Source organism: Pezoporus occidentalis, unplaced genomic scaffold, assembly GCF_034315485.1.
Source record: "Pezoporus occidentalis ecotype Australia unplaced genomic scaffold, CSIRO_AGI_Poc_V1 ctg53, whole genome shotgun sequence".
Classification (NCBI taxonomy): domain Eukaryota; kingdom Metazoa; phylum Chordata; class Aves; order Psittaciformes; family Psittacidae; genus Pezoporus; species Pezoporus occidentalis.
The window spans coordinates 1,711,483-1,731,476 of NW_026915866.1; the positions used below are offsets into that span (position 1 = coordinate 1,711,483).

The window sequence follows — 19,994 nt, forward strand, 5'->3', positions numbered from 1 at the left end:
ACTATTCCACTGCATAAACAAGCCACACACCACTGCGGTCCTTAATATCCTAAAGCTAAACTAAGTGTTGAACCACTCTTTCTAATAATGGCAATATAATGCTCTAGTCAGTAAGTTATCTGGGAGGTAATGCAGATTATAGCATGGTTTAAAGTGTGGTTTAGGCACAGGCAAAACAGGACCCTTGAACTGCCTTTAGTAGGAATTCAGGGGTACAAAAGGTGCAGGGGATGACTGGAGAACCAGGTTCCTCCCTCAGCTGAAGAAAAACACTTCAGCATAGCCAAAGAGCTGGTAGAACTGTAAATAACTACAACTGGTGCGTCTTGGCACAGATCTGTTGCAGTGCCCTTGGGGAAGCAAGGAACAAAGGCTGCTTACTCTCCCGAAGCTTCTCTTTGGTCCCCAAATCACTGCAGGCAAAACCTTCACAGGACATAAAATGTCACTGTTTTTTCCCATTGCTTTTGCAAGTAAAGCTATGAGTGAAAGTTGAAGGAAATAAATTCCACCTAACTGGCAAATAGCACACACCAGGTGCTGCTTCATCTCCAAGTACAAAGAGGAAGAGACAGCTTTTACTAGACATTATTATTGGAAAGTTGCACAAGTGAACTTTCATTTCAGTCCTTGTAGAAGCAGAACCATGAGAAGGTGTTACTACTGTAAAATGAACTGGTGGCAGTAGAGATTTTTATTCCAGTAGGACAGTGAATTTGCCAATTCACTGGTAGCAATAGTAATACCATCTGGACAGCCTGTAGCACAGTAGTGGGGAGAAAACATGAGAATGACAGAAAACTTCTCTGGAACCAGATTTATTTCATTCCAATCCAAGTAACTTGTCTTGTCCATGTTCTGCAGCCAGAGTAGAGATGTCACAGTCTGTAGGAGGAAAGAAAGGAAAAGCCAAAGCTCTTTATGATTTTCATGGAGAAAATGAAGATGAGCTTTCCTTCAAAGTAAGTACCTCTCTTAGATGTTTTTCCAAAAGGTCTTATGCTGCTAAAGAATGCTAAACATAGGATTTATCCACTGTGAAAGTAGGTTTGGAACAAGAAAGAACAAAGTACGTGTAATAGGAATAGATATTAACACATTTGATAAATGGTCTCTCAACAAAGTTTTGCCCTTACCACTTCTGTTTCATATTGGCAGTCTTCACTGAAGACATTGAAAAGAGGTGCGGAGGTACAGAATTCCTCTGACTTCTCTGATCCAGAAGACATGACAAGAAACAAACCAACCTCACTTTGCAGTGCTTTCAGTTCTTGACCAGTTGATACGGTCAAGGGAACATCTTTTTTTTTAAACTATAAAGACAGCAACAAGAGGAGGATAATAGTAAGGGTGCCCGTGCTACAGCAGCAGTTACTCTAAGAGACACCTAGTACAGCAAAATCTAAGTTTGGCAGCACAATACAAAGTTGTCAAAGGAGCAAGGGGAGAAATTAAATACTTGGTGGATGCCCAGATAGTGTTAAGAAGCATGAATAAGAAACAGTGATCATGCCCTTGTGGATTCAAAGTCATGACTTAGCTAACTGCATCCTCAAAAGCAAGTTTCTGAGAAACAAGAGACTTACACAGCAGGCCCAAAATTTTGTGTATCAGCTGGAACACCCTATTTTCCTTTCTAAAATAGCAAAATAATAAGTTTTGGCACTAGCTGCTTGCAATGCTGAAAGGACAGATGATTTTTTTAAAGCAGAAAAGGGAAACAGAGGTACTGGCAGAAAGGCCAGGCCATGACAGTACCTCAGATGAACGGTGTGGCGTGAGATGATGAAAACAGGAGGAAGGATCAAACACAGGAGCTGCAGATTATTTTAAACAGGCACACTGAGATACTTAGATGATTGTTTTCCTTCTGGGGAGAGGACGCTTTCCTCTGGAAGCTTTCCAAGTGCTGGGAAATACTGGGACTAAATTGAAAGAAGGAAAAAAAGGGGAAAAAAAAAAGCTTAAGTGTTTTCAGAAAAGGAACCCTAATAACTGCAGGGAAACACACAAATAACAAGTGAGGCAGGGAACCTGTGAGACAACCCTCTTATGTACCTGTCTGCCTGGAGAGCTTCAGCAACACAAGAAGTTACCCAGCAGTGCTTTTTCAATATAGACAAGTATTTACCCTAAAAGAAGCTTCAGCTGGTCTGGACAAACAATCTCAGAGATACAACCAATAGAAGAGACTGGCCGTATCCTGCTTCTATGTGATTGGTATTAATTGCTTCTGAGTAACACCAGCTATGCATGTGTTAGCATTGCAGGGTAAGCTGCACAGGCTCACATTACTTCTTCTCTTACAGGCAGGTGAGATAATAACAGAGCTGGAATCTGTGGACGAGGACTGGATGAGTGGAGAGATACAAGGAAAGTCTGGGATGTTTCCCAAGAACTTTGTTCAGATTTTAAAAGCACCATGAGTGTTGCTTCTCTTTGTACTCCCTGCACACAGAAGAATGTTTTCTATCCTAAAGGCACAGCAAAGACATCAACGTGTTTTGACTATCAATGTTTTGCACTACTTTTTCTAGACAGTCATACTAGTATCTTGAAGTCAAGTAAGATAATTGGAGTCTTCTGTGACAGTAGTCAAGCTTCATGAATGCTCTGAGAGCAAATACAAGCAGGGTTTTTAGTGGTTTCCAACTAGGGAAATACTGTGGTGCAACACCATTTTAACTTAAAATAGCATTCTAGTACATTTACTATCTGGTATTACATTTATCATGCACAAAGTCTGCATAAAGCTTCTTTGGGCTTCTTTCAAATCTTTTTTAAATCCAAATTTAAAAATTGTTTTTTAAGATTTAATTACAGAACTCAGTATGTAGGTCAAGTTTGCTATTCAGGTTTCATTACTGCTTGGCTTCCACATTAACAGTAGAATCTGCTTGTTTTATGGCTTAGAAGATAAGGAAGATAACTGGTACGTCATAGCAGGAAAATATCAAATCTAATTCAGGTGAGAGGGAAGACTCAAAGCAAATTCTTGGGTAATATTCTTCCATTATTAACCCAAGCTGCTTATACAGGAAGATCACAAAAGTAAAACTTGTAAGTATTTTGCTTCTCAATGAATAATGTTCAAATTGGTATGAATCATCTTAGACCTCCTTCCCCCCAAAATCCTTTCCAGATACAGGCTTACATTTTCCTACTGCCCACTGTTCTTCAAGCACCATTGTGCCCTTCTTTCCCAGCTGCAGTTAGTTGTGACAGACAGCATTTATGAGCTTTCTCAGACCCCATCCATGCAGTAGCTGCACTATTCCAACTATTTACCCCTCCACCCCCTTCATGTAAAGTGGAAAGCCAGTCTTTGCTCAGCCTGCATTTCATTTGCCACTCAAGAACTGGAACATACTTCAGAACACCATTCCTGTCCTTAACATGAAGAATATTATACAGCCTTGGTTTTAGCTTTCAGCAGACATGGGATTAGTTTCCAGTTTGTTACCACATACCGACTATACTGAGCATCATTATAAATGGTCTGTTGAGGCCTTAAGGAAAACATGCCTGGCAAGAGGTTACTTCAAGCAAAGTCATTTAGTGAAAAGCAGCAGTGTGACTTGGAACAACAAACTAAGAGAGACATGGCTGAGGTACCTTCATGTTATTACCCGAAGTTCCTATAAATTCCTTTTCTGCAACACCTGGCTTCTGACAAAATAGTTGAACACATTTTGATTAACTGCTAATTTCATCAGACTGGAATAGAAAACACTACCCTGCAGTTGGCTCTTGCATTGCCGACTGTATTCCAGCACTTTTGTACTAAGCAAAAAGGAACCAGTAAACTGTAAGCACGAGTCCTTACTGCAGAAGAGATGTAGGTCATTAGGTATTGGGATACTCTTACAGGATTTTCTTGTAGGTCTGGAAGTTCACGTTGCAAAAGGGCCAACAGTTGTGTGTTGGATGGAGACTGGAAACTAGAGGCATCGTGACTGATCTTGAGATGCTTTTAACTTAGTCACATACCTGCCTACAGCTTTACCAATGGGAGGTGTAATATTATGACAAGTACCTGCTGCTGCCAAAGACTGGGGTGCATCTAATTTAGGATCTAAGCAAACTGGTGAGGACAACCCTCCCCCTCCCTATGCACTGCACTTTGATTACCATCACAGCAGGTACAGGACTCCCCCACAGCAGGGAATGGGCTAAGTGAGCCCAAGGAACATGCAGCACAGGCATGAGGTCCTCAGCACTGGTTTACTCTGCACAATCACAGTTATGGCACAGTACGTGCAAATACAGACATAGACCTTAGTACTCCTTTTTTTATTTCTCTAGAAGCTTCATGAATGTGAAATGTTGTGTATTTAAACTGAGCAATATCATTCACACAACTGGGGGGGGGCAGATCACACAGTTTTAATTAAGCAGAAACTGGATTTCTGCTTTCATTAACAGGATTAACATAGAAACAATTATAAATCATGTGCTACTCTAGAAAGATGAGAACATGACAATTTATATACCTATTATTCAGTTTTAACATCCCTAGCAAGTCTGTCCAGAACTCCTGTGGAATCAAACTTCAGTGTAAGTAAATCCACCAAGGACAACCCTTCCCACTCCCCAAGCTATCCTGCCAGGCCATTCAAAGGTTCTTGTTGTTTACTCCAATAAAACAGCCATCTCTATCTAGAGAAATCCAAGGAAACACACAGCTATCTAGCTTGTCTGACTCCTGCAAGCCCACTGAAGGCTTTTCAACCACAAGCTTTGAGTGGGTCACCCTACTGAGAACAGGCTTCTTCCACCATGACCTGGGCCACTGCAGTCCTGACCCTCCAGTGATCTCAGTGTGAGAACAGAACCAAGCAGAGCCCACACCAACACGATACCCAGGTCCTCCCAAGACCCACCACATCACTGGGGTGGTGGATGAGGCTGAAGTGTATGATGTTTACTTCCTGTTTGTCTGGCAGTTTTCTAAGATTTTGATACAAGTCTCAAAAGTAGAACTGACTTTTTCTATTTTTTTTTTTCCCACTTTCCTCGTCCCCTTTTTATAACTCTGTATTGACCGGTTTGGCTTTTTTTTGTAATTTCCACTGAATGTGCAAAGTCAGTGCCTGACGATGGCCACTGCTTTATTTGAACCACCTCCTCCCTATCACGCAGGGCAGGAAGAGCAGCAAAGCCTTATCTTCAGAGCAAGGAGTGCCATCTAAAGGCTGCTTGCATTACTGCAGGCAGCTACAAGAGCCTAGTTCTTAAAACGCGAACAAGTTCCATGCTCGGCTTTTACAAGAAGGGATTTTCTTAAGACCGATTCCTCATGTCACCATGAAGCTGCATATTGATGGTAACGTGAAATTCCTGAGGTGTACAGTGCAGAATTTGCAAAAAAGAAGAGAGAATGAGGTGGAGCACAAATCCTATCTGCAATATAGCAGCAAATTTCAGCTGTAGCCTTGAAATTCTGCTAGACCCCACATATATGATAGTAAAAGCCTCATTTATCAAAAGCCTTTTCTGTTTGACCCACCCTCTGGAGATAGCTTCAGGAAGACATCTGTGTTATGTGTACAATTAAGTGTCCTAAATAAATCTTTGTTAAGTCCAGTAAATTTGTTATGGTACCTCTGTAAATTAAGAATGTATTTAACCAATAAAATTTTTATAATTAAGTCACAACGGCATTGGAGTTGGTGAGCCCTGAGCTTTCCACAAGTTTTATGGATCTCATTCTGCTTAAACCCAACAGCAACAAAAACACCAAACAAAAAAACTAATCCTAACAACCCACCCCCAAAGCAACAATACAGTAGTATCACATCACTTTGCAAGTGGTCCAAACCCCTCAGAGAATCCTGATGGCTGTTAACACAGTTTATTCCAGCCCTCAGACTCAGGTGTGTTTCACACTTACGACCTGCACCAGTCTGTATTTGCTACCTGCAGCAACCAGGAGGTATCACACAAGAGTGAAGCATTACTCACCATGGCAAGATCATTTGAGATGAATGCACAGGCTGACCCTGGGCTGATTAGCAATTCCTCAGGCGTGCTCTGCCGACTGCTGCTATTCATACATGCTTTTTCAGCTGGTATTTGTACAAAGAATACAGAGGATGCACAAAATTTTCCTTCCTGCTTACTTCTGCCTCATCTGAACTCATGTTGTAACGCATACATTTACCCACAGTGCCTACATGGTAATGCCAGCAGACTACAGTTCCAAAATATAAATTAAAACCAACATGAATAAAGCAAGTTCTTGTTCCTTCGCCAGATCCTCTTGGACTAGCCTTTTTGCAACATACACTCCTCAGACATACAGCTGAAGGAAAAAGTAGCAGGATAAAAGGCACAAGTTCTCAGAAATTACTCCTTCAGATTGTAACTTTTCTAGTCCAGAGGGTACAGGCCACCTGCAGTCCCTTTGGATTTATTTGGTGGAACTACTGCCAAGCGGAGACAGCACAGCCAGCACATGTCCATTACCAGAAAGCAGACAGATCTTACTCGGATGCACAGATACGTATGTACACACCTGCACTGAAACATACTGCAGCAGGTTCAAAGATCACCAATCCTGCCACACCTGTGCTAAATCAGTTTTCCAACTCCAGTGAAAAATGCTCATTTTTGTTAGGAAGCAAAGAGACATTTGTTGTAATATATGGCTTCAAAAATGTGACTGTGTGGGACTCTTGGAGGAGAATGATATCTGCCTGAACACTACAGATGGAAAGAGCAAAGCAGATTAAAAGCAGCACCATTCCTTCTGCCTGTTTCAGCATCGTGACAGTTTCACAGACTCACTACACTTACACTTCACAAACCAAAAAGCAGGATGAGCAGGCCTGCATTTACAGTCCAAAAAGATGGTTACCTGAGTAGTAAGTCATGAGCTGTTTTAATATCATTCCCCGTATTAAAACATTAACTTGGAATCGCAACATGACATCCCATCTCTGCAGTCTCCCAAATAAATTAAACATGTTTTCATTTTGCCCACAATTTGCTCCACACTAGAATTATCAACCAGGAAAAGAAAGAAGTCCCCAACATGGATGAGGACAGCCCTCATGGGTAGCACTCCTTTACTTCCCCCTAGTATCTTTGTTGCAACAGTAACATTTCATTACTTTCCTTGGTTTCTTGCCCAAAGCTATTTCAGAGCTGACTGCAAGAGCCACCACTACCTCAGAGACCTTCCCAGATAGGTCAAAACCGTTTTACTGTCTGATTTTAAATCACAAACTTCCAAACAATTTAATGGTACAGGTTTAGGTTTGCTGCCCAATTCTAATCAAAACATGCCCGCAGTGCACAATACTTAGCCAGAAATACACACTCTTTCAATATTTAAGCCTGCATAAGCCAAACAAGCAGCAAAAATGCCACCAGATGATGGAAAAAGCACTCAGAATTACTCAGCAAATCACTTCAGTGAGCTTTATGTTCTGAATATTGACTTCTGCCATTTCATGGCAGAATTCTTCCCTCTCAAGTTCCACCAGGTTTTTAACTGTGATTACACCTACCCTTCAGTTCTCATAGAGGCTGAACACACAACCCCGCTCCTGAGCATTCTGCACTGCTCAAAACCCTGCTTCCCTAGCAAAAAATCTTGAGTTATTTGACACCTTTTGACTTTCAGAGACCCCATCTATCCCACGAGAGGTCATATCAAACTGCCACCAAGCTTAAACATACATAATTCTCAAGGAAGCAGTATGGATAAATCCCTACAACTTCCCTAAGTTAAACTCCCAGAAACAACAGGTTTCCCTGTGTGGCACCCCCATTTCCCTGCACAATGCTCTTCCTTAATACACCTGTTACCACAGCAACCTCTGCACATGCCCACAAGATTGCTTTTGCAAGGACCAAAATTCCTGGGAAACCCCAACATTCAGAACCCTTAGTACTGTACTTCCCCCCTTTCAAGGACAGTCTGCTTTCTTCCACCCATCTCGCACCACCAGTCGTAAAAAGCAGATCTCCAGAAGTTTAGGGTTTTTTACTTAAATTAAGGCAATGGGTTTACCTGATGAAAATCCCATCCACACACCCAGTGCCAACTTTGTCTAGCTGCAATACAAGCAACCAAGCAATAGCTCTGTATATTAGAACTTTTATTTTCCATCGATTTTTAGTTTCAGACAGATTCTTGCACGGGTGGCTCGTATCCGTCAGCTCTCTCTACTTTAGTGCCTGCCTCGTCCCCAGAGGGTTTGCCAGCACCACCACCTTCTCCATGCAGCTCCATCAGCTTGCCCACTAAAAAGAAGGAGTGTGATAAACAGTGAGAGATGCACCTCTTCAAACAGTTTTAAATTACTCAATTGCTCATCAGATACAAATTAAACCACCAGAAGATTCAATGTGGGCATGATCGGAAGGCTCATGCAAGGAGACGCTGCTGCAGTAACTGACAGACAAAAACAAGCAGGGAAGGAAGTGCTACACAGTGAAATTGCAAATTAAAACTTTCTCTTTAAAAGAAAGATGTAAAGTCAACAACAGGCTGCTGCATTATATGGGAATGTCAGAAAATGGGAAGATAGAATCATTCCATGTCATTTGGGACCGAAACATTTTGTCATCACTCATTCCCAAGCCAAAGCCTTTAACATTCAGCAGCAGTTCCTGAAAGCCAAACACTGGACTAGAAGGACATGCTTCTTTACTAGTAGTAAAGAAGCTACTGAAGCTTATGATGCTGCTTTAACATCTTCTCCAAGAGCAAATGCATTTTAAACGAACAGCTTCCCACCTCCTCCTCTAAGATCACTGAAGTCTGCAGTAACTGACTTACGTTCGAACTTGGGCTTCTTCAGCATCTTAACCTTGCGGACATAGACATCGTGAAGTGGGTAAATGGACTGGCACGCCTTCTCTATGTCTTTGCCAATACTGTCCGGGATCCTGAGGAACCAGAGCACAGCAGCCCAAGAACATTAAACACTGTTTCTGCTTCTACAACACAGGCTTAAAAGAATTCTTAAGCATACATAATATTCTACAGAAGCCTGTATTATCAATACTACCTTCACTCTGTTAAGTACATTTAGATGTCAAAACATATTCCTTGCAGTATTAAAAGAGATATAGTATAAGCATGCTCATGTTGAGAGTGAATGTGCAACTTCTGGAAGCAAAAACCACACTTTGGAGAACGTCCTTCTATCAGAAGAACCCAGAACATTCACAGCCCCAACTGATCAGAGTTACAATTTTAGTCTGTAGAAACATGAATCGAAAAATCTCTGGAGATCCTAATTCTACATTTATGCAAACTTATTTACAATGGCTGATGGAAGCCAAATACTATGTAGAGATTCAGTATTTTGAAAAGAAAAGTGTGCTGGGTTATCAACATGAGGCAGTTTGCCTGATCTCTGCTAAACACTATGTGAAGCACCTGCAATCCCCAAGTACCCCAGGAAAACTGGCCAACAAGCAACCATGTAAACTATAAGGGAGAAAGAAACAACAAAACAGAGGCAGAACTTACAGCTTATTGACAACTTCTTTCAGGTCATTGGTTTGCACCTCTCGGGTCATGATTTCCATCATCTTCTTGCGGATCTGCCGCACCTGCTGATGCTGGGCATACGAGGTCTTGCGGATTTGGTTATTGCGCTTCTTTGTGAAGCCCACGCAGAAGAGGCGCAGCAGGTAACCATCGGTCGTTTTGACATCTACATGGGCTTCAATCATCGTCTAAAAGAGAAACAGCCATTTACCATCAACATGACAGACAGGTTTCTCAACATGACATTCACTAACATCTGCTGCTGCCACTGCAAATGCAGCTGTACATGCACCGGTGGCTGCCTCCTTTCCCTGAGGCACTGACAGCAACGCAGACCTCGCGCTTTACACACCTGCCACTTTTTGACCATGGAGCACATTTTATCCCTGGTGAGGTCCATTCCATGGAAGTTGGTCAGACAATTTTTGCCCTGAACATCCTCAGTTACCAGCTTAAATTTACGGAAGGCAACCTCATCATTTTGCAGATCAGCCAGGCTCACTTCAAATACACGACCCTTCAGCCCATCAGAAGCAATTTCTGTGTTATGAAACAAATAAAACCTTTTATTAACATTAGAAACGCATTATTCAAATCAAATACTGAATTTCCATTTTATGGTGTCTAACAGTAAGGGTTGCCACTAGCTTCACAGCTCTGAAGCTTACATGCATCTTGACCAAGATCAATTCAACTCCTAAAACCAAATATTGTATTTTGTTAATTTGGTGAGGAATCTTTTTAGGGTAATTGTATCAGGCGCTGACCACAAATACCAGTACACAGCAGATCCCAGGATATGTAATAGCTTTGAGGTTGGTGTTTCTTTTAAATGGAAGTGATTACAAAGTATTTGGAAATCATGAACCATAACAGAAAGAGAAGCATGTGCTCAGCAGAGCTAAATCAGCAACAACCATCCTGAGTACAGCTCTGACAACTAACCACTTTAACACTGGCCGACTCATGCTTGGTTTACAATGACCCTTTTTTACTTCACATGTATACAGTTGAAAATAATGCTCATCTTTGTAACTTTAAGTGAAACTAGAATAGTATAATGCAACTATTTAACCATTCTACACAGCTGACCTTCCAAAAATACTGATGCCTCTTACGTGGATCACACTGCATTTCTAACAGATGCTCCCCTTTCCTGAGGTATGCCAGACCATACAAAAAGCCTTCACCATTCAGTGACACATGTACCTGTGCTCCTATTAGTTAGCAATTCCAGCTCTAGAGATCACTTTACCTGTAAGTTTCACATTTCAGTCTCTTCAAACATGATGGTCTTTATAGAATCACAGAATAGTTAGGGTTGGAAAGGACCTTAAGAACATCTAGCTCCAGTCCTCCTGCCATGAGCAGACACTTCACACATCCTTATCGCCCAAGACACTGTCCAACCTGGCCTTGAAAATCACCAGGGATGGAGCATTTGCAACTTCCCTGGACAACCCATTCCAGTGCCTCACCACCCTGACAGGAAAGAACTTCTACCTTATATCCAATCTAAACTTCCCCTGTTTAAGTTTTAACCTGTTACCCCTTGTCCTATCACTAGAGTCCCTCGTGAAGAGTTCCTCTCCAACATCCTTGTAGGGCCCCTTCAGATACTGAAAGGCTGCTATGAGGTCTCCACGCAGCCTTCTCTTCTCCAGGCTGAACAGCCCCAACTTTCTCAGCCTGTCTTCACACGGGAGGTGCTCCAGTCCCGTGATCATTCTCCTCTGGACTTGTTCCAACAGCTCCATGTCCTTCTTATGTTGAGGATACCAGAACTGCACATAGTACCCTTCTGTACCAGTCTCCACATCTGCCTCTGATAACCAGAATAACTCCTTAGTTCTTCGCATCCCTCAAACTCATCAGATTACCCCAGCACCACTTCATTAGAAACTTCAGGTGTGTCTTTCTGTACCCTAGCCACATTCTGGTACTCCCTGACAAGCAAGGAGCCCACTGTACTAATTTCCCTGCAACCAAGCTTATTTGTTTAAACACTCTGCCAACTTCATGAAAGTCATTCAAATTACACAATTAAGTTAGAAGCACCTTTCATCTTACTTTTAAACTTCCAGGTTTATAACAATACGAGTAAAAACTATTTGTCTGACGTTCTTTAACTGAGTCTCACTTGGAGCCAGCACACGGGATAAACACTTCTCCCTTTACTGCATAAAGCCCCACTACTCACTAGTTCCTTGAGTCCTGGTGACAAGCGTCTTCCCGATGTTTCGGATGTTAAACATTGCTGGTGCTTTGACATCATACCAGTCCTTTTTGGAGAAAGGATCAACCCTTAATTTAAATAAAGCAGACAAGATTTGTTTTATTGACTTTTCTTAGATAAAACTGGGCTGAAGTAAGAACATCCTCCCCATATGCCTTGTGAAATGGGAACGAAAATGGCAACACTTTGTGCTTTCAAGTTTAACGTGGGCAGGATGGCAAGTATGTGAATAGTGACAGCATTACCCACTACACGGAGGCAGCGTTCAATTTACTTCAGAAAGAATGAAATCAACTGCAGAAACATCATGAAGCTGAAATGACAAGCTATACCGTGCTACAATTCCAGCTACTGCTCAGAAGCGATACAGGCTTTTTAACTTCCCCACGAATACCCCATTTCATTCCTTGACTTCTGCAGCCAACATCACCACATACAATGCACCGTGTACCATCGCCACCACCCAAGACTCCCTGCTTCCACAGCAAGCAAACCACGCTACACCCGCTACGCCTGGGCACCCAGCTCGCAGCACCCCAGCCGGGGCCGGGGCACAGCCCTGCCGCTGCCCTCCCACTCGCCGGGAGCGCTCCCCGCACCGGGCACATGCCGGGACCACGGGAGACCCAGCTCTGCCGGGACCCGCGCTCCCACAGCGGTCCCCAGCCCGCACCTCCCCTCCCACTGCCATGCACCGAGGCCCGCGCCCGGTCGCCGCCATGCCAGCAGCGGCCTGCTCCCGGCCGCCGCCATCCGCCCCGCATCCGCGGCATCCCGCCGCCGCGGCGTCCCGCCCGGTGCCCCCGAGCCCCGTGCCGTGCCATCCCGTCCCGGCCGCCCTTACACTTTCTTCTTGGCGCCTTTCTTGCCACCCTTGGTGAGCCGCTTGTTCTTGCCCACCGCCATGGTCCCGCCCTGGCCACGAAAAGACCGGAACCAGCAAATCGCGCGCGGTTGTGCGAGAGTGCGGCTGCTCTCTCGCGAGAACGAGGCGGCTCCTCGCCGGGACCTACCACTGCTGGACGGGACCAACGGTGCGGGGGGTAGGGGGAGAGGGGGCAGGTGGGAGGGCGGGGCGGGGACGCGGTAGCCGAGGGGCAGGTGAGCTTGTTCCTGCGCCTCGGGAGGCCCGCAGAGCCCTAGAGATGTCGCTACAGGGCAGGGCAGTCTCCGCCGTCATCATGGCTGGTCTTAGAGCTTTTCCAGCTCTTTGGGGGAGGGTGGTGCCTCTCCCTCCGGAGGAGACACGCTCTCTATGCGACTCCATGAGGCTCTCCATGAGGGTCGAGGGAAAGGGTGTCATTGCTAGTTCCTGCCCCAGTGTGGCAGCCAGGACCATGCGAGGTAATGGTGGGGCACTTCTCAGGGCCACAGTGGGAAGGGACAGAGCTCCTGAAGCAGTGCAGGGCAGCCATAGACATACCACATCGTGCAAGAGGGGCAGGAGCACCTGACAGCTGTCCCAGAGGTGATGCTGACGTGCTGTGTCTCCAGGCAACCGGGTATCTCGTCGGGCACACAAGGGGACCAAGGTGTCCTGCCCCTCTATGGGACACGTGGGAAGGCCAAATGAGTGGTCCAGAGCAGCATGGGCGGGGGGCATCCCAGGGGACTTGCGCAGCCAGTTACGTGCTTTGTTAATGACTGCCTAATGACCTTGGGGGAGGGCACCAGGCAGAGGGGGCCTCACCTGGCTGCCCGCACAGATCCGCTGGACCTTGCTCTTTGTCCTGCTCCTCCTCCTGGATCCTTGCCCATTGGGCCCAGTATAAAAGAGGTGCAGAGGAGTGGGAGGGATCCCGGAGACCCCAAGGCCATAAGGAAAACTGAGGCACACACACAGGTGCGCGTGAGGGATGTGCAGGGGACCAGAGTGTCTGCGGGAGGGCACTGTGAGCAGCCCAAGCATCCAGCGGGGAAGGGTGGATATGTAGGGGATCCAGGTGCTGGGGTATGGCCTGGATCTATAGGGGTTCAGGGCGGGCCCATGGGGGACACAAGCTTCTGGGGAGTGGAGAGCTGTAGGGGACTCAGGTGTCCATTGGGTGTTCTGTAGGGGACCCAGGCATCCAGGTGGAATCCACACATAAGCCCAGGTGTCCAAGGGGGGTCCACATGTATTTTGAAGGGATTTTTAAGGAAACGAGGTGTACGGGAGGGGGAACCTGTAAAGGAATCGAGCATCCAGCATGGGGTTTCCAGTCGGGATTCCAGCAGTCTGGATGTCCCTGACCCCACTTCCCACAGGTGCCAATGGTGGGCTGGGCTCTATGCATGGCGCTGGTGCTGGCAGCGCTGTCAGGAGCGGTGGGTGAGACCCGCTATGAGAAGTTCCTGCGGCAGCACGTGGACCATCCCCGGACATCTCCGCTCTCGGCACACCGCTACTGCGAGACCATGCTGGCGCGGCGGCAGGTGACGGCAGCCGGCCGGCCCTGCAAGCCCTCCAACACCTTCGTGCACGCTCCGGCTGAGGAGCTGGTGGCTGCCTGCACCCAGGCGCCTGATGCAGAGGGATTCCACAGCACCCCGACGCCCGTGGGCCTCACAGCCTGCCGCCTGCGCGGGGGGAACAACCGGCCCCCTTGCTCCTACCGGGCATTGCAGGTTCAACACCACGTGCGTGTCTCCTGCCGTGCTGGGCTGCCTGTGCACCTCGCTGGCACCTATGCTCCTCCCCAGTGAAGCTTGACATGGGGGGAATGTGGATCCTCCCTCCCACTGGAGGCTCTGTTAAGGCCTGCAATAAAAGAGATGCTACAGGCCTGGGCTCTGGCATCAGCTTCTGGGGGACCCTGAGATCCTACCCCTCTCTGTGTGCTCCCAACGCTGTCCAAGGTGGACATGGCTACCCATGTGCCTCATAAAAACCTGGGCTTTTCCAACCTCCTGGGTGTCCCATAGCCCCTTAGGGTGCCTCCAACCTCTCCTGTGCCCCATAGATTTCCCTTTTCTGGGTGCTCCACAGCTCCCATGGGTGCCTCATTACACCCCCAGGGTCTCCCTGTTGCCCTGGATATGCACCAAACTCTCCTGTGGTATCCTCACCTTTTGGGTGTCACATTGCTTTTCTTGGATGCTCCATAGCTCCTGCAGGATCTTCCAACCTCCCTTGTGTCTCATAACCCCCTGGGTACCCTCAGCTTCCCCAGTGCATACCCCGTAAACCCTCATATGCCCCGCATTTCCCTCTCCCACATGCCTCTGACCCTATCTGGGGCCTCTCTGGGGCTGAGGCTGCTCTTAGGCCCCCTTGGCACTCCCATGGAGCCAAGTACCCTGGACCACCACCCCACAAACACTGAACACACACAAAGCCACCACACATGCACACAAAGCATGCACTGTGCACACAACACACAACATAAATACACACCACTGTCACAACACAAAACACACACAATACACTTCTACACACAACATGCACACATGCACAATACACACGTTACAGAAGCACATACACACAGCGCACACTCTGCATGCACATGCATACACAAGTATTTTCTTGGGTTTGGATGGGATTTCGGTATATGTTTATCACCGCTTATCCTGCCACTGGGCATCACTAAGCACAGTGTGGCTCCCCTCTCCATTCCTCCCCATCAGTACTTACCAGTATATTGGTAAGCTCCCCTACCTGAGCCTTCTCCAGGGAGAACAGTCTGAGCTCTTTCAGCCTTTCCTCTTATCAGAGATGCTCCAGTCCCCCCAGCATCATCAGCCCTTTGCTGGACTCTTTCCAGTATGGTCATACTTGCTCTTGTACTGGGGAGTCCGTCGCTGGTTCAGCAATGCAGGTATGTCTCGGTAGCGCCGAGCAGAGGAGCAGGACCACCTCCCTCCACTTGATGGCAACGTTCTGCCTAAAGCAGCCCAGCGGGCTGCGTGTCCTCTTTGCTCTAGTCGTGTTGCTGAGGGAGCCCTGAGGACTGCAATGGAAGCGCTGACAGTCCAAATGCACTCCTAAATTGTAGCTGAGGAGGAAGAGTGCAGCAAACGGTCTTCCTGATGCCTTTCAAAATTGCTCCGTGTCCAAGATCTCTCTTCCTCCTGTGCCCTGAGTAACTGAGATGCTCCTTTTCAGAATTCAGTGGAAAGGCGCTTGGAGGGTGCCCTTAAACTGGTGAGTTCCAGCTCCCAGCACTGCCCCAGTGAGAAGAGCTCTACTGCCTATACACTGGAGAAGGACTGGGGTATTTCAGGGGCATCTGGAGCATTCCTGTCATGGCAGCTCTGGGAGGTTCACATGGGGGGAGCTGGGTGGGTTGAGCCTTTCAGGAGGAAGTGCTTGGGGTCTCCACAAGTACCATGATTTAATTGCTGCTCTGTTTCTTTCTACCTTCCTTCTCCAAGGGTTGGAGGAGGACTCCAGCCTCTCCTCCTGTTCCTTGTCAGCTCAGATCATCTTGACACAGAGAGATTAAAATATCACCACTGTGATTTACCCTATGAGCCTTGCACTGCAGGCTCCAAAGAGCATGGGAGACATGGCAGCACCCACAGTGGGGAATCAGCTCTGAGCAGCAGTGGCAGAGCAGCATTGCCACTTCTGGGATGCACTGCACGCTGTGTCTACCTGCATGTGCTGGAAAGTCTGGGTTGTTCCTGGCATCTCCCCTTTGCCTGAAAAGCAGCTCCACCCCTGCCACATGTCCCTTCCCATCCTGTCCCATCCCATTATTGTGCTGTTAGTTCACCCCTCTGCTGTGTTTCCCCCACAAGAAGCAACTTTGCTTCTTTAGCATGTGTTAGTGCCTGTTCTTTGTGAAAGCTAAACTGTAAAAAAACCTCAGCCACAAGAAAATCAGGATCATCCTGACAGTGCTAACACATCTACTCTTTTTGGCAGCCAGTGGCAATGCAGATCATACCCAGGTACTCTATCTATGAGGAAAAGCACCCATTAATCATTAATCTCCTGGCTTCATAAGAAGGATCAGAAAAGCATCCTCCTGAAGGAGATGCCAGGACAAGAGCTGGCTCTCTGTGCAGCTTGCGTATCGTGTGAAATGGGATGGAAGGGGAACATCATGCAGCCCTACACCTTTTTCCCCATCACTGGCTACTGTTCATGGTCCTTGGAGCTGTTATCTCTTGTCTCAGGAGCTCTGGCATGAGGTTGAAGGGAACCAGCACAGGGGATGGTCTCCAGTGATATCAGTCCCTATTGTAAATGTTCCAAAACCTTGGGAGGTACAAAAAGATCTGTCTCCATCTGGCCTTGGTCTCAACACCAAAAGAGAATAAGGAGTTCGTAACGGGATTGTGCCTTGAAACTAAACACCTCTTTGCTCCTGTTGGCTCAAGGAAGGGCACAGGGCTGGTCCCTCACCTGCATTAAGTTCAGCATCCTTCCCCTCTCTCCTAGGGCCTCACGCTGCTTCTGCTTGCCAAGGAGACAAAGCAGAACTGAGCCTGTCCTGGGTTAATCTGTGCAGCTAGCAGGGCATGTCCCTGCACACACGAGTTCGCAGGGTGAGAAGTGCTATTGGCCAAGCGATTTCGTATAACAGCATCTCCAGAGAACCAGGCTGGCTTTTGGAACTGGGATATCTCCCAGCTTTGAGGGACGCTCTGAAGCAGGGAGGTAAGGTCACCAGACCACTGGGCAAGAGGGCTGCTAGCACCACTGTCTGCCCAGTGTTTGTCTTGGGCTTTGGGTCTCAGCATCTTCTCATGTAGGAAGCATACAACCTCCCCACCAAACTCATCTGTGCTACACATGCATGTCAGCAGCTGTGCCCAGCTCCTAGGAATTTGTCCTCCATGGGGATATAGCAGGCGCTGGCAGAGAGCTCTCTTGTCACCCTTCTTGTGCTCGTGGACCACTGGGAGCCTGAGCACAGGGAAGGGGGCTGGCAGTCTGCCTAGGGGCAGCACAAAACAAGAGACACCCCTTTCCCCACGCAGCAGTGCTACTGAGATGCATAGGTCTGTGGTGCTCCTCCACCAATTGCTTCCCTGCACTGTCCCTGTGGCATGTGAACCCCAAACTGTGTTCCCAATTAGACATGTCCTGCAATCCCTTCCTGCTCCCCCTGAGCGGGTGACATGCTTGGGCCCCAGGGTACAGGGTCAGCTGTGTCCCCTGCTACATGGGGAAGAGGGATGGTCCATCCCCTCCATTTTCTTGCGTAGGACCCTGGGCACATCAGGCAAGAATGCCTGCTAAAAGGAGGGGCTGCTGCCCATGGCATGCTGAGAACAGCACAGGGAAGAGAGAGTGAGCCAGCAAAGTCCTCACACTCAGCTGTGGCATTCATCCGAGCCTTAGGTGTCACTTTCCCCACAACAGCTACACAGCAGAAACCCTCATAGACTTCTCCAGTTCGTATGCTGGCCTAGGACCCAAAGCTGGAGAAGAAGCCTGAGCTACCATAGGGGAAAGTATCAAGAAAGCATGAAGCTAAGAGTTTCTGTTTACATGAGAGCAAGAAGCCACCCACCAGATCTCAAAATAATACAACGGAAATTGCTACAGGACTGCTGTTGGCTTCTGCTCTGCTGGTACTGTGCTGCTGCAGGGTACCAGGACCAACACCAGAGCCAGTCTCAAGTGCCTGAACTTCAGGGAAAACCTTTTGATCAGGTTAACATCACATGCTGTGCAGGCCCTGTGCCAATACCTGTATCAGTGTTTGTCACTAAATTGAAACTCGGCATGCAAAATGGATCCAACCTTGGTTTATGTGGGCTGGTTGGATGTTTGGCTATTCCTGAGTCCTGCTGAGTACCCAGCCTAAACTTTACAAGCCACTCACCCCACATGTTATCTCCCAGTTATTGCTCAGCTTGGATACATCATGGCCAGGTCCTCTCTCCTTTAGTGCTGTCCTGCAGGGCTACCTCCAACATACTTCCTCCCTCCATGCTTAGAAACTGAGTCATCTCTACATCTTATCTCTGAACAACATGCTGGGCTCCTTCAGGCAGGTTCTCCAGCTGTTTCATCACCCTGCTGGCCCATGTGAAACCACATGCAGCAAGCCAGGGCCAGACTTGCCAGGGTGATGTGTTCAGGATGGGCCACAGGACAGTGGTTCCCAAGCCAGATGGCTCCTGCCACCTCTGCTGGAGGGAAATGGACCCAAGAGTCAGATGCAAGAAAGCTGGTGTATAACAAAAATCCCCGACGGCCACAGTTGGAGCCATCCCACATTCTTTCAGCAGGCAGGGACCTGCACGGCCTCCTCCCCGAGGGGATCAGGGGAAATTCATTGCAAATGGGTGCCCAGCCAAGGAACTCATCCCCTCCCATCAGCAGCAACCATAGCCAAACAGATAAAATACTCCAGATGAGAAGCCTGGAAAAGATTCACAGAAAGCGTATGAAGTGTCAAAAATCCTGGGGAATTAAAATTCCCCCAAGAGAGCAGCCTTGATCTGGAGGTGACTCAAGGCTGGAGGAAAGCACTTGTGAATTTATACCTGCTTGGAGCTGGGAGGGGAGCAGCTCAGCTAGGGCCATCCTGTCTCAGCTAAGCTGATGCCCGGCTCTCTTCACGTGTCCTTCTCCAAGGGCTGCAGAACTGGTGCCAGGCACAGGGCCGTTCATCTCTGCCTTGTGTTGGGGTTGAAGAGTAAAAGCAGCCCACAACCTTCAGCTCACAACCTTTTGTAAAGTCTTCCCGAGGAGCACCACGGCCACTTTACGAAGCTGAGTGGCTGCTACATGTCTGGATGGAAGAAAAGTGGCTGGAGGGAGCCAGGCCACCTTCTCCATTTCCATCAAGCTGCTCTTGCATTGCCTCTGTTGGAGGAGTGTGTTTGCAGCACACCCAGCCCTATGTATTTCTAGTTCCAACACCTGCAGCAGCAAGACCCTCCCAGGCTACAGGCCAGTGGTGCTAGCCTTTCACATGCCAGCTCATCTCTTGCTAAAGGGCTTAAATAAATGCTAGACACAAGGGACAGGTGAATTACAAGAGGGATGAGGAAAGCAAAGCAACCTGGCCCTGACTCCCCCCCCCACCAGGCCTTGGAGGTGAATTGGGGATTTTCCATTTCATTAATTTTACAAGGGGTAATTCCCAGCCCACAGCATCATCCTCATGAACAGACCCATCCTGGGCTGTGTCTCGCCCTTTCAGTCAACAGCCTGCACAGTGGTTCCACTAGACAGGAAAGCCATGCTCTATTAGTAACCAAACAAGGTAATAGACAGCTGATACTGAATTGCCCACAGTGGAAAATACAGCTGATACACAGAAACAAGCAGCATTTTTTTGGTTTTAAAGCGAGAAGCAA

At 47.4% G+C, this 19,994-nt stretch overlaps 3 protein-coding genes and 1 non-coding gene across 6 annotated transcripts in view; 2 read left to right on the forward strand and 2 right to left on the reverse strand.

The window, feature by feature from the left end:
- SH3D19 (SH3 domain containing 19) overlaps positions 1-5,651 on the forward strand; it is an 84,719-nt gene extending 79,068 nt beyond the window's left edge. For both annotated transcript variants that reach the window (XM_062637540.1, XM_062637541.1), the window contains 2 exons: positions 865-962; positions 2,310-5,651. In XM_062637540.1, coding sequence (XP_062493524.1) covers positions 865-962; positions 2,310-2,426 — 215 coding nt within the window. In that variant the 3' untranslated portion in view covers positions 2,427-5,651. The remainder of the gene's footprint in view (positions 1-864; positions 963-2,309) is intronic.
- Positions 5,652-8,091: 2,440 nt separating this feature from the next.
- On the reverse strand, positions 8,092-12,747 carry RPS3A (ribosomal protein S3A). Its single transcript, XM_062637542.1, has 6 exons — positions 12,592-12,747; positions 11,712-11,815; positions 9,864-10,051; positions 9,491-9,699; positions 8,792-8,901; positions 8,092-8,253 (listed from the first exon to the last, which is right to left on the reverse strand). The coding sequence occupies exons 1-6, from the start codon at positions 12,651-12,653 to the stop codon at positions 8,132-8,134; spliced, it is 795 nt and encodes a 264-aa protein (XP_062493526.1). The 5' UTR covers positions 12,654-12,747; the 3' UTR covers positions 8,092-8,131.
- Positions 8,518-8,587, reverse strand: LOC134173549 (small nucleolar RNA SNORD73). Its single transcript, XR_009968292.1, has one exon. It is a non-coding gene; the product is annotated as a small nucleolar RNA SNORD73 (small nucleolar RNA).
- Positions 12,682-14,511, forward strand: LOC134173492 (ribonuclease CL2-like). 2 transcript variants are annotated; one of them, XM_062637545.1, is made up of 2 exons: positions 12,682-12,781; positions 13,995-14,511. In XM_062637545.1, the coding sequence occupies exon 2, from the start codon at positions 14,001-14,003 to the stop codon at positions 14,430-14,432; it is 432 nt and encodes a 143-aa protein (XP_062493529.1). In that variant the 5' UTR covers positions 12,682-12,781; positions 13,995-14,000; the 3' UTR covers positions 14,433-14,511. The 2 variants fall into 2 exon arrangements, with proteins under 2 accessions (XP_062493529.1, XP_062493528.1); XM_062637544.1 differs by lacking the exon at positions 12,682-12,781 and adding an exon at positions 13,445-13,590.
- The last annotated feature ends 5,483 nt before the right edge of the window (positions 14,512-19,994 follow it).